This window comes from Xyrauchen texanus, chromosome 23, assembly GCF_025860055.1.
Source record: "Xyrauchen texanus isolate HMW12.3.18 chromosome 23, RBS_HiC_50CHRs, whole genome shotgun sequence".
NCBI lineage: Eukaryota > Metazoa > Chordata > Actinopteri > Cypriniformes > Catostomidae > Xyrauchen > Xyrauchen texanus.
In genome coordinates this window covers 38,212,057-38,226,426 of record NC_068298.1, presented here as the reverse complement: position 1 = coordinate 38,226,426, position 14,370 = coordinate 38,212,057, and the positions used below count along the sequence as shown (strand labels likewise).

General features: G+C 36.5%; 1 protein-coding gene across 2 annotated transcripts in view; it reads right to left on the bottom strand.

Annotated features, from left to right (window-relative positions):
* The window catches only part of LOC127663005 (nucleophosmin-like), a 56,345-nt gene extending 46,209 nt beyond the window's left edge, over positions 1-10,136 (bottom strand). For both annotated transcript variants that reach the window (XM_052154382.1, XM_052154383.1), the window contains exons 1-3: positions 10,064-10,136; positions 9,665-9,750; positions 3,937-4,056 (exon numbers count right to left, since the gene is read on the bottom strand). In XM_052154382.1, coding sequence (XP_052010342.1) covers positions 3,937-4,056; positions 9,665-9,750; positions 10,064-10,112 — 255 coding nt within the window. In that variant the 5' untranslated portion in view covers positions 10,113-10,136. The remainder of the gene's footprint in view (positions 1-3,936; positions 4,057-9,664; positions 9,751-10,063) is intronic.
* Positions 10,137-14,370: the final 4,234 nt, after the last annotated feature.

Sequence of the window (14,370 nt, the reverse complement as noted above, 5' to 3'; positions counted from 1 at the left end):
CCCAGATGTGTATGACTTTCTTTCTTCTGCAGAACACAAATGAAGATTTTTAAAGAATATCTCATCTCTGTAGGTCCATGCAAGTGAATGGTGACTAGCACTCAGAAAGTCCAAAAAGGACATAAAGACAGCATAAAGGTAATCCATAAGACTCCAGTGGTTAAATCTGTGTCTTCTGAAGCAATATCATAGGTGTGAGTGAGAAACAGATCAATATTAAGTCCTTTTTTACTACAAATCTCCAGCTTTGACCAGCTCCAACCAGTAGGTGGCTGAATGTGAAAGTGTAGATTTTCAGTAAAAAAAGGACATGAATATTTATATTTTTCTCACCAACACCAATCGTATCACTCCTGAAGATATGGATTAAAAGTGTTGTATGGATTACTATTATGATGCCTTTTGGTCACCATTCACTTGCATTGTATGGACCAAAGGAGCTGAGAAATTCTTCTAAAAATCTTCAAGTGTTTTCTGCAGAAGAAAGAAAGTCATATACATCTGGGATTACATAAGTGTGATTAAATGATGATTACCCATTTTTGGGTAAACTATCTCTTTAAAAGCTCAAGTTCAAATACTCAATGGTCATGCTTTTTTTTTTCTTGTTTTTAGATTTTTTTTTTTTAAGAAACTGTATGCATAGTTTATCAAGGGCATATCTGATTTATGATTTGATTAATCTGACCTGTACTGTGCGGTGCTGTTATCATCCATTCCTGTTTTCTGGCTTCTACTAAAAAAAGAAAATGTCATGGCCAGGTCGCTATTTCTATGGTCAAAACAGCAAGAATTCTTTACCAAGAATGAAGTCGTATGATCTAATTTATTAAGTAACACTCTCTTGCCCAGCATGGTTTCTAAATTTTGCTTTAGAGCTAAAATCTGATGACAAATGATGCCCACCACAAACATGATATGCCACATGATGAAGCATTTAACCCTACAAACAAGATTATCTTTTCCCAGAATCACTTCCCAACTGGGACCCATCCTGATCACACCACACCAAGCACATACGAGACAGAGTCTGTGTTTAGCCATAGGCCTATCAAAACAAGCTTGCGCAACTCACAAAATATAAGCCAAAAATTAGGAATGAACATTCCATTGCGCCAGGCAACGACACTTCCGGACATGGCAACCATAAGTACACAGATGAAGGCGCGATAGTCTGGTTAATGCTTTAACTGACAGCTATAAAACTGATCTAACTACACTGAATGAAGAGCAATCCCTCACGTCCAAAATCATCTCAGATTTATTATTTGTGTTTCAACACAAATGCTGATTGATGAGCTGATTGTCTCATGAGCAATCGAGACAAAACTTTGTAATTAAGGTTTAATTACTGCTCGACTCCTTTTGGAGTAAGATATCCAGTGAAGCGTTCTAATTTCAGGAATATGGAATAAAAAGACCTTAAAGACAGGGTCAAAATAAAACACACACACACACACACACACACACACACACATAAGAATCAAAGGCTTTATAAGCATGGACGAAACCGTTATCCCCTTAAGACAGTGTAAGAACAAAGTTTTAAGAAGGTTAAAACTAGTTCTTTGGAAATGGTCCTATTTTCCATAGCTGATATAAAACAGAGGCGAATATGTGTTGATGTCATTGAGAGCTTGTGCTCGCTGTCCTGATGATGCAACAAAGGCCCAGCCCCTTCCAAAAACAATCTGTCAATCACAACTTGACCAGCCTCAACACAGCTGGAATTTTTATTAGTCACATTCTTACAATACCATAAAACCCCATAACAGGCATCACTCTACAGTATAAACCCAAATACAGCGACCAGATCAACGTCAAGGTATTATTCTGAGCAGAAGAATGTAACTGCCCTTTGCTAACTGCACTCTGCATGTTCTTTGATTGTAATCTTGTCCAACTGTTTAGTAGATTTTGGTCTTTCCCCATTCAAGTAGATTGGAGCTGCACTGTCATGACTGGAAATAGTCTACCGGGAGCATTCCAAAGATGGCCGACAGTGGACTGACTTGCTAGAAAGACTTTGCATATAATCTTTTTTATTTCAAATGATAACATGTTTTAACCGTTAATATGATTTTTTTACACTTGATTCTTTCTAATCTTCCCTCAGACTGTGTACGCATGATAATACAGCCAGTCAACTTGTCCAGCAGGTGAACTGAAATAGTTTGTGAAGTGTCTCAAATGTTTTCTTTCTTGTTGAGCGAATCAACAAACTCTTCATCACTTCTGCAGATTGTAGCGAAATCAGTTTTCTTTTCATCAATCTGCTTGTCAAGTACCTCTTCTTCTCAAAGTCATGGGCGGAGGGAAGACCCGCTCAAAGATGTGATGATCCACCAACCGTACCGGGGTAAAATTGCTTGTTAGCACCCCATATCGTGTAAAGGCATGAATGTGCTAACGGCGGATATTCGCTTCGCTTTCTATGGAAGAGGGCCATTCACCGGCGATTCGCCTCTTATTATCACGTCGCATTTGGTCTGATGTCAATTTTCATAATCGATCGTCACTGAAATTAACAATAATTTAATCGTTTACGTTAATATCGCAAAACACAGATGGAGGACTCCAAATAATATGCGCATGATGTAGCCTATTGTTTACAAATAATATACATTAATTCACTTAAGTAATGCAAGTATTGGCAGTTTCTTCTTAAAACATACTTAGTTCAGTGTAGTGTTGTCACGGTACCAAAAGTTCGGTAGTCAGTACCAATACTTGTGAAATTTCACAGTTCTCAATACAATTTTGGTGCCACAGCATAAATATGCTAATATGACAATGTGCTATTGAACACATCCTTTTAGCCTATTTTAAAAAGCTACTTTTCAATGTAAATAATAAATGAAAAGAAATCCATGTTTCCTTCAAGTGTTTCTCAATCAAAGGATCTCCTTTTCTTCAATTTTACCTTTTCTAAATTGTGAATTAAGAAATAGTTTTTTTTAATATATGGCTTTTCACCAATTTTCTATTTTAAAATTTTTGCTTCTTGCAAGTTGTGCTGTGGGCTGTACCATTACCACGGAGTTGTGGATGTGTGTGGGCTGGGGAACAGACTGCTTATTACTTTGATTCTGGCCGATGGCTTTTGTTAGTGGTTACTTCCTTTTCTATGTAGTTTTTTTTTTTCGTAAGGGAGTGTTGTCCCTCCTTTGACCAAAATGATAATTTTGGTGAACTCCATCCTGAGCCCATGCTTCAGACAGTGACTCATAAAGAATCCCATGTCTTTTGAGTTCTTTGAATTCCCATGTCTTAAAAGCTGAGTTATCTCCCCCTTGTGTCATTTCCAAAATCTACCTACAGCCTTGTCAATATACAATAAACTTGGTGATATAACCAGCAGAATTCAGAATGTTTAATACATCACAGAACTCCAAATGTTTGGGTTTATAATGCATAAAAACACATTAACAATATCAGCAAATGTAAGATTTAGTGACAAGACAGCACCGGCCCAATATGAAGGCCCAGACTGAACCTGCACACACAGAACTCTGCAGAAAACTCCACAGAATTGCAACATCGGTCATTGATAAAAGTTCTACGCATTCCCCACCCCTTGCACGTTGTTTATTAAATATTTCAGCTAATTTCATAATGTTTTCAGCTCACTCTTTTAGCTAAGATTGTGAAACTCTCAGTTCTGGGCCTGCCAAGAGGAAAGTGGCAGCTCTGTCAACTGGGCCGAAACTCTCTTACACTGGTCCCAGGACAAAGGACGATCCTTATTGTTGAGCCCTGCTGTCATTTCACTATTAATAGGACAGATTGCAATAGAATAAAATGATAATAACTATGTTTACTGTATTCATGAATAGGCATCTACAACTAATCACATAGAGCCAAACTTGAGCATTGTGTTCTTTCGGTGCACATGTGTATAACAGATGAAACGTTTTATAAATTTAGCACACTTACAGAGGGCAGAACGGATGGTTTCAATACAGCAAGAGTGATTTTGGCTGTTTTGCCACCGTAAGTCAATCCTTCCATCTCTATAGTGTGAAATGTATCCTCCGCCTCTGCACCCAAACACACCTGAGAACAAAAGGACACTGAGAATAACATACACTGAAAAATAACAACAACGTATTAAGATAAAAAAAAAAAAATTTCTCAAATAATTGCATATTTCCGACATTTTTTGTTTGAATTAAAATGCATTAATGTGTGCGCCACAAAAATTTCAACTGGTAGTTAAAATTAAGCACACTTAATAAAATGTTCACGTATTTTACTACAAACCATGTGATCTGCAAGAACGATCATTTGGAGTCACCATTCTGAGAAGCTCGTGATGTCGGTGATGTGACTATGCACGCCCGGCCCCCAATTGGGCCAATCAGCCGAGGAGAGGGATAAATGCAGCGGAACGCGGCAGTCCAGGAGAGAGAGAGAGAGCCACATGCAGCTGCCATGTGTGTGTTTATGTTGTGTGTCTTTTTGTTTAAGTTCTTATTAAATATAATTTTGACTTTTCAGCCGGTTCCCGCCTCCTCCTTTCCCAATCTTAAACTTTGTTACAATATTGGAAATTGTCTTTTGAACAAGAGTGTTTCATAAGCCTCAATATCAAAATTGCATGTCTAAGTATCACATAAGTGCAGCGAGTTTGCACGTGTTTTATAGTGTTCATAAACTTTTCACATACACATGAAAAATGCATGTGCACATCCATTGGCAATTAATTGTAGGGTATATGCATGCACAGTGATGACATGTAAGCCTGAGTATATAACTGGTAGCATATGTGCATCAATCGAGTTGCAAATATGCGCAAGTTATTTAGAAATACAGTATGTGCGCATCCATCAAGTTTCACGTATGCACGCAAATTTTCTAATTTATGTGTGCGCCAATAAAGAGAGGGGGTGGCGGGTCACTTTTTACCACTACAGACTATGCAGGTCAGTTTTTCTTAAGTATAGTATTAAATATATAGATTTCACAAGTACATGATGATCCATCGAGTGACATTAATGCGCGAGTATTTAAGTATTTGAGTACTAAGTATATGTGCATCCATGGGGTTGCTAGCATGCGTGTGAAACTGACATTTTTGTGAGCCATTTTCCCATATGCATGTCTGCGTGAGTAGGCAAGACTTTTAAGGGCTGTTCACACCAAATCAGTGACGATTTTGCAAGATGAACCTTTGACGGAAGGTCTATTCACATGGAGTTCGTAAAAAATGGAATTAAAAACAACTTCACTCCTGTACAGTAGGTGGCGCTGTTGCAGTGCTGTTGTTATACCGGTCTCATGTCCGCAACTTCAGCTGATTAATATACTGAACGCTGTTAAAGCATGTATTTACCTTATTTGCCAAAGCTTTTTCATGTCTTTTCCATGGTGTTGATGCATTTTGAAGATTATATAATCCATTTTTTCTATGTGAGTGAGATGAGTAAAGCGTAGTGGTTGACCGATATGGTTTTTTTAATGGCTGATGCCGATATCCAGAGAGCAGGGTGGGCGATAGGCCGATACAATGCCGATATATCACAATTTAATATTGTAAATAACATAAACATAACATTTATAAACAATTAAAATAATAAACTCTTAATAAACTCGGAGTGGTGGTGTAGTGGTCTAAACCACATAACTGGTAAACTGGTAATGAGAAGATTGCTGGTTCAATCCCCACAGCCACCACCACTGTGTCCTTGAGCAAGGCACTTAACTCCAGGTTGCTCCGGGGGGATTGTCCCTGTAATAAGTGCACTGTAAGTCGCTTTGGATAAAAGCGTCTGCCAAATGCATAAATGTAAATGTATTTAGCTCTATATTTACTCACTTTCACACAAAACTTTGTAAAAAGGAATTAAAAAATTATATTGTATTTTAAATGGTAGATAGCACTTTATTCTGATTTCTGTTTAGTCATCAAATTTTTGTGATTTATTTGCACATTAAGAAATTGTTCATATATTAGGAAGAAGGGAATAACACTACACACAGTAGTCCAGCAACCATGGATGGCATGTGTGCATTAACAATCGCATTTACTAAAAAATACAGAATCAAACCAATTGTACATACAGTACATAGTAAGACATTTATTTATAGCGCATGTGAAGTGCTTTTACTTTGAAGTTGCAACAGAGACTAAATTGAATGGGGGAAATTAGAATGCCCAATGGCAGCCAATGGTCAACAAATGTAGATAGGAAGTTCCGCCTTACAGGTAAAAGAGCCAATCACCTTTTAGGTGCAGACATTGCCTGTCAATCAACTCTAGAATGTGCATGTGCATTAGCTATAAAAGCTGGGAAAATTGTGTTTTTAGTGTAATCTGAGGTAAAGAAGCACCATTTATGATACCAGCATTGTCATATTGTAATCTTGACCAGCCATTTTGGAGATTTCTGTCTTTCTCCATTCAAGTAGAAAGGAGCTGCACAGTCATGACTGGAAATAGCCTCCCGAGAGCGTTCCAAACATGACCGAATGTGGAATGTGACTTGCTAGAAAGACTTTGGATGCGTTCGTGCGGATCCAGCTTGAGCATCAATCTCATGACAGTTTAAACGGCCTGGATCGCCTGCTTGGGTTGTGACCACTGACCATTATGATTTGTGAATCAGAGAAACTTTTGATCCTGATGTTTTGATTCTGGCTGATCGAATACGCGCTTCAGAGGAAGATATTAGATGAGCGCTCGATGGGAAGAAAACACTGGATTTTCTTGAGGTTTGTGAATTACATCTGTTTATACGAGATATCTGCATATTTGTAAATAGTATAGAATACAACTTTTATTGATATGTGCCTTTTATCATAAGAAACGTTTGTTTAAATTGACAGGGAACTGTTGAGGAGAGACTGGTAGAATACATGCTTTAGAGGTAAATAAATGAGCGCTACACAGGATGCTGGATCTGCTCAAGTTGTGTGAGGTTGGTTTATTACATCTGTTTAAAAGAGATACGCTCATATTAGCAGACAGTATATACAAGATTAGTTTTATTGATATTTGCCTTTTTGTCATTAGACAAGACAGTTACAAGTTACAGGGAACTGTTGAGGAGAGAGAGGAAGAATGAAACATGCGAGTAATTAAACATTATGAGCTCAAATACGTCTGTCAGGGCTCTGATATGTGGACTGTTTAAATGAGACTGTGTTGCACACCGGACTATTATTGTAGTAACATGATGCAAGTAACAACAAAAATAACCATGACTGGTCATTTACATTAGTTTCTCAGTCACTTCACATGCAAGTAATTAATAATGTCGATAATTAAAAAAAGTCTGAATATCAGCCGATTTCTCGGCCTCTGAGACATATTGGTCGACCACTGGTAAAGAGTATCTTTCAAACAGACTCCAGAACAAAACTTAATTTCTTGTAATGTCTGGATTAACATGGCTGTTATGATTCTGTTTCCACCACCACTGAAAATTTCTGCATTATGAAGCTTTTAATAAGACTTGTAATTTCTCTGTTTGTTTTTCTTTCTGCTTTTAGTGCCCATTGATTAGGATGGACATTTTTGCACACTGTTAGGATGTGCTCAACTGTGCCATATTAAAAGAAATGGGTTAAATACCAGGTAGGCTCAAATCCCCACTTGAAAAAGCGATCACGATTACATCAGTAACTTACAATGGAAGTCAATAGGGGCCAATCCATAAACTTACAAATACTTACTGTTCTAAAAGTATAGCCAAAAGATATAAAAAAAAATATACATGTTCACATGATATTAGTGTAATAAAATCACCTTTTAACCTTCTTGGTTTTAGTTATATCCAATTTTACAACTTGATGGTCACGATGCTGTAATAGTAATCCCGGATTTTAATGTTTATTGACAGACACCATTCACTTCCATTGTGAGTGCCTTACTTTAATCACAATTATTTAAAAAAGGAACAAGATAACTGTTTTCTAACGTGCATTAATGAATCAAACATGTGTTCTTAATATTGGAGATGCATTAATCAGGAGGGTGGCAGTGGAATAAAACAAGTGAATTTTATGAAATGTCCTTATTTTTTAAATATTGTAATCTGTTGTTATTTATCTTTGAGACATTACCCATACTGCTCATGTCGCACATTGCTATACTTTTAAGAATAAATAACACGTTATTACTGAGACTAGAAGATGAACATATACACTGGACAGATTTTGCCGTTTCTGAAGGAAATTGGTTTAATTCTCCAAAGTGTCATTCTACTGATCACAAAGTATAGTCAGGACATTACTGATGTAAAACAGCACCGTCACTATTTGAAAAAAGTCATTTTTGATCAAATCTAGACAGACTCCATTTGCAGCAGCCATCACTCCAACACCTTATACATGAGTAATCATTTGAAATTGATCATTTTGTACTAGAAAATCACTTGCCATTATATCAAACACAGTTGAAATCTATTAGGTTTGTTAAATGAAGCTTAACATTGTCTTCGTGTTTGTTTTTGAGTTGTCACAGTATGCAATAGACTGGCATGTCTTAAGGTCAATATTAGGTCAAAAATGTCAAAAAAAAGAAACAGCTTTCTCTAGAAACTCGTCAGTCAATCATTGTTTTGAGGAATGAAAGATATACAATGCTTGAAATTGCCTAAAAACTGAAGATTTCATACAAAGGTGTAACTACAGTCTTCAAAGGCAAATGATAACTGGCTCTAACAAGGACAGAAAGAGATGTTGAAGGTCAGATGTACAACTAAACAAGAGGATAAGTTCATCAGAGTCTCTAGTTTGAGAAATAGACGCCTCACATGTCCTCAGCTGACAGCTTCATTGAATTCTACCCGCTCAACACCAGTTTCATGTACAACAGTAAAGAGAAGACTCAGGGGTGCAGCCTTATGGGAAGAATTGCAAAGAAAAAGCCACTTTTGAAACAGAAAAGCAAAAAGAAAAGATTAGAGTGGTCAAAGAAACACAGACATTGGACAACAGATAATTGGAAAAGAGTGTTATGGATCTTTTATGGGATCAGCTAGACTGTAAGGTGCGTGAGAAGTGTCACATCTATGGTAAGTGCTACAGGAAGTGTGGGCTGAAATGTCTCCTGAGTATCTGGACAAACTGACAGACAGAATTACAAGAATCTGCAAAGCTGTCATTGCTGCACATGGAGGATTTTTTGATGAGAACTTTTTGAAGTAGTTTAAGAAGTTCTGAAAAAAAAAAAAATTATAGTAATTTTTCCCATTATTAATGTCCTGACTATACATTATGATCAGTTGAATGCCACTGGTGAAAAAAGCACCAATTTCCTTAAATAAGAGCAAAATCATCTTAAGAACAGAATAATACAGATTAGATCAGAATAGAACAGAACTAAAAAAAAAGTTCAAAGAGCGTTACACTCTAGAACTGAAGAATAGAATAATACATATTAGAACAAATCAGATTTTAAAACACTGTTAGAAGGTTAAACTCTAGAATTAAAGAATAGAAAAATATAGATTAGACCAGATTATATTAATATGTTAAAGAATTGAATATGGAACACGATCCATTATATTTCAACAGAATCTTCAAATACTTAATGACAGCGCCTGTCATCTTCTGCATATATTGCTTGTGCAGTATTTATTTAACTGTTCCATGCAGAACTGGACAGCTGTGAAACTGATTATCTTTAGTGACAAATTCATGAAATCCTCTTCCTCACCGCTTTGAGTGACAGCTGATGCTCATCATCATCATCATCATCAACCTCAACTTTGTGCTCTTTCTTCTCCGCTTTCAGCGAGCAACCTACAGAAGAAAAGTCTTTCATTCTCAAATAAATGACATGAAATACTGTACTCTAGATAAAACCATCTGAATATACAAAATCAAACATGCTGCACAAATGAATCATTCACTGAGGAAAGCAGACAATAATAACAACATTTCAGCTCATCCACAACATTAGTTTTAGGCTACAAAGGCATGAGGCTGACTGCATTTGCCTGCACAATTCTCTTTTAAATGCGGAAATAATGCAGTAAAGGCGTGTCAAATGGTTGCAATTAACCGTTTACCACACACGTATGATTATTCAACATGTGGGTTTATTTTAGCTTACCAAATAAATACATCTGAGGTCGGCTGAGATCTTTAATTTTGTCCTCCATATTTGCGCCACTATTGGTGCTGCAATCGTAGTTCCGGCGTGAAGATTGACATGTGAATGGACGAATCAGAGCGCTTGAATGAGCGGGTGTCGTCCAACGGCGTGCATCCTGGAGGATGAAATAAAATGCCTGTTTATGTATTTCTCACTTGCAATACCACATTTATTCGCCAGATGACGCCATATAATAAATATTCAGTGCGCATGCTTGTGTGTCACGACAAGGCGGTTCGTTACACACAAGTAATGCTACATTATTTAGTTCAGTGGTTCTCAAGCAGGGGGTCGGGACCCAATAGGGAGCTTGAGCACACTTCCAGGGGGGCCTCAACTTAAATGATTTAAAATATGATAGATGATCATAATTTTTATTTAAGTATTATAATTCAACTTACTGAAAATGCTAAAAATGCATTAACTCCCTTCAGCAGCTTCATTTTTATGAAGTTCAAGAAATTTCAGGAAATGCGGGGCCTTCGAATATTTTCTCTGAAAATCATATTGGACATGGGTTTCATGGTTACTAAAGTTGGTGTACGCAATTTATTATTTAATAAAAAAAATGGAATATCATTCATAAAATGTGTTTGTTTTTTTCCCTGACAGAAAATTGAAATAGATGTCCTGATAAATCACACCTGTCTCTGTGATAGACTTATAGGCCCTTAAAAAAACTGATATGCAAATCTCCACTCTCCCTTTCACTTCCACATTATTCTTTTTTTGTTTTTTGGTGATTCGCCTTTTTTGTGCATATTGTCACAGACTGGTCGGAGCTGGTCAAAGTTTGAGATTTGTATTAAAAAACAACTTGAATATTTATCCGTTTCTCATCCACACCTATAATAGCATTTCTGAAGACATGGATTCCTTTTATGCTGCCTTTATGTCCTTTTTAGAGCTTCAAAGTTCTGGTCACCATTCACTTACATTGTATGGAACTACAGAGCTGAAATATTTCTCTGAATATTTTCATTTGGGTTTTGCAGAAGAAAGAAAGTCACCTGGGATGACATGAATAAAAAATGAGAGAATTTTTATTTTGGGGTGAACTATTCCTTTAATGATTTACTGTTAAACTACTGCCTCGTCTTGTAGGCTGCACTGGCACACTTTAGCAATAGACACATTGTAGTTCAGCAGGCCATGGCGCGCTTCTGCTATTTAATAAACTCTTCAGAGGATTTAGTTGATTTCCCATTCACAGAACAAAGCTTGTCGCTTTGTTTGAGGTGACTTGAAAAAAGACATAAATAAAGATGACGATAATCGCTTCCACCTTTCATGCAGGCTATTGCTAAAAGCGACATCTTGAGAGAAAACTGTTCAAAACAGGCATCACTTCAACGTGAGTAGCCCGTATATACACACAAAGACATGCCAGTGTGATGACATTCCCCAAAACACATGCGTGAATGCCGGAACTCAGGGTTTAAAAGAGTAGTCTCTGAACTCTGTCAACACATTGCTTAACATTCAGATGAATGCTTCATTCTATTAAGACCTCAAATGGATGGTGTAAACATGTAGTCATCTGTTTATTAGTTTTAATCAACATAATACAGAAAATGTCACACTGATTGGATCTGGCAACCCTTTTAATGCAGTGCACCTTTTCATTTGCAATTACAGTGTGTGTGTGTGTGTGTGTGTGTGTGTGTGTGTGTGTGTGTGTGTGTGTGTGTGTGTGTGTGTGTGTGTTCATTATTCATGGGTTTTCACCTGAAATAATAGCAGTTATGTATCATTACACAGACATTTGTCATGTTAACCGGAGTATTTGGTGAATCTTTAATTGAGTGACAAATGGCTGATACAATACAGATATAGACACAATACAATTAATAGTGGCAACACATTAATGGTTTATAAAGGTGTTTATTAATGGCTCATAAGTAATTAACAAATCATAGTTGCCTGAAGTCCTCTGCAAAAATCTTTTTAGCTATTCATTCTTGTTCACAGCTTATCTCATATAATAAAGCTGAACCACCATTAAATCAGACTGAACTTTACATAGGTTAAATTTACATAGGTAACTCTTCATAGGTTATTTTTGTTGAATACGTGTTATTAAGCAGTTATAACATGTTAGGTAAAAGGGCTCTTCTAAACACATATCAGTGATTAAGAATGCATTTATAAATGAATTATTAAACATTAATAAAGCCCTTTATAAACCCTTAATAAAAGGAACATTCATCTAAAGTGTTATCATTATGACAAATGAGAAGGGTTGCCAACTTTGCTACGTGAACACTGAATGGGAAGTTTCGCCGTCCAAATGGGAGGTCCTCGAGCATCTCACCACTAAAAAATGGGACATTAGGCGTCCGTACGGGTACACTACATGTACAGTATATCAGATATTTTTCGTCTTGTTGTTTCCTTTGGTGACAATTTTGATGGCTAATACTCAAACATGTTTTTTGAGTAGCTAGACACACAGATAGAATCACAGCAGCCAGTACCAAACTCTAACCTTGCGCTGGCATCTATATAAAGATAAATATAACACTGGTTGTAGGTTCTTGCAGCCAGTAGCCCTTTCCTAATCTTATTTATATCATTGTGCAAAGCTTTAACTGTGCTTATCCTTTTCCTGATGTTTGTAAAACACGTTGTGGTGGATCTTTGATCTGTTTGACATCTGATGCAATCTGAAAGTGCAGACTTATTATGAGGAACAGTGGAGGCCATATAGGTCATATTGGTTTGCAACGTCTGCGAGATAAACAGGAGACTGTCTAGAAACATTGTGCAAGATAGGAAGTGTGATACTTTTCACCTCTGTTCCTCGCTCATCTTGTGTGGCAGCATTTTATTGGATAGGTTGAGGGCTTTCAGGTAGATAGGAAAAAGAATATATAAAGATGCATCAGGAGGAAAATGAGAAACTCAGAGCACCTGTGGCCAAACACAATAAAGAGCCTCGAAAACAGAGGCTGAAAGGAATTTCTGCTAAATGAGCCAAGTCACGTCGCTGTGGCAGAACAGACAGGAAGATGAAAGCTGTTGGAAGACTGGCAGAGGAAATGGGGGTAGAGGAGGCGTCACCGCGGCAACCGACTCTGACACTGACAGGTCTTAACCAGGTTGTTTTTGCCTTACATTCACCCCATGGATGTTTTCGCCATCCAGAAGGTGAATGACCCATGGTTATTTTAATAGTTCACTTTTGGTTCGGCCATCACAGGCCCCCTTTTACCTCATTGCACTAGGGCAGCTACCCACCCAGCCCTCCCAGTTGTTACGCCAATGATTGTGCTCCACCTCGCTTATTTAAAATCCTGTTAAACCTTTTTCTTTCTGTAAATAGTTTATATTTGTCTACTTACAATGTCTAGCAGTGTATGTATGCATCACAGGTGATTTTTATTTTATAAAAAAATTTTTTTGAAGTGTTATTTCAGTCTTTATCTTTATTTTGTGTTTAAAGGAATTCTGTGGTGGAAATGACGCTGATGGAAATTACTTTTTTGTTATTTAAAACAAAATATCCTTTATCTTGCATAGGATAATTTCATAGCTAACATTTATGTAATACATACAATTAAATACAGTTTGGCAAAGTTAAAGCTTTGTTGGAAGTGACACCCATTAAAAATATTCATATTGAATTTTACCTTGATTTACCTTAACTGTGGGACAGTTGTTTAAAAAAAAAAATGCAGTAAAAACGCTGGTCTACAATTATGTTTTAAATTAAAGGCACTACCAAGGGTGTACTACTATGACATATAAATACTTTTTTTATATTGTGGTGATAAGAAAATCATAATGACCCTCTTGGAGGATAAACAATCATATTTTTTAACAATATAATTTTTCTAAACTAACATTAACCAGGATGAATTATATAATGTTAGTTCTTGATACCTAATGCATTAACTAATGTTAACAAAGGGAACCTTTGTAAATTGCTACCGTTTATGTTGAATTTGAAGTAAAATAGGTTCAGACATTTTTTTCTCATTTTCTTTAAGAGAATCACTCACAATAGTAAAAACTCTTCTTCTGACAGTAATTTAACACTAAAAACAGCTCTTCAACTCATGCGTGTCAGCCAGCAAAACAGAGAAAAATGACAATGCACTTTTGAAAAATAATATTTTTTAAATAAATAAAACTAATTCATTTATAAGTTTCCACTTTTTAGGTTACCTGACAAATTACTGGCAATTTTTGGAGGGTTTAAATGTGAAGCTTATAATTTTATAAAAGCACTTTCATTAACCCTTCTGTTAAAAATCATGTAT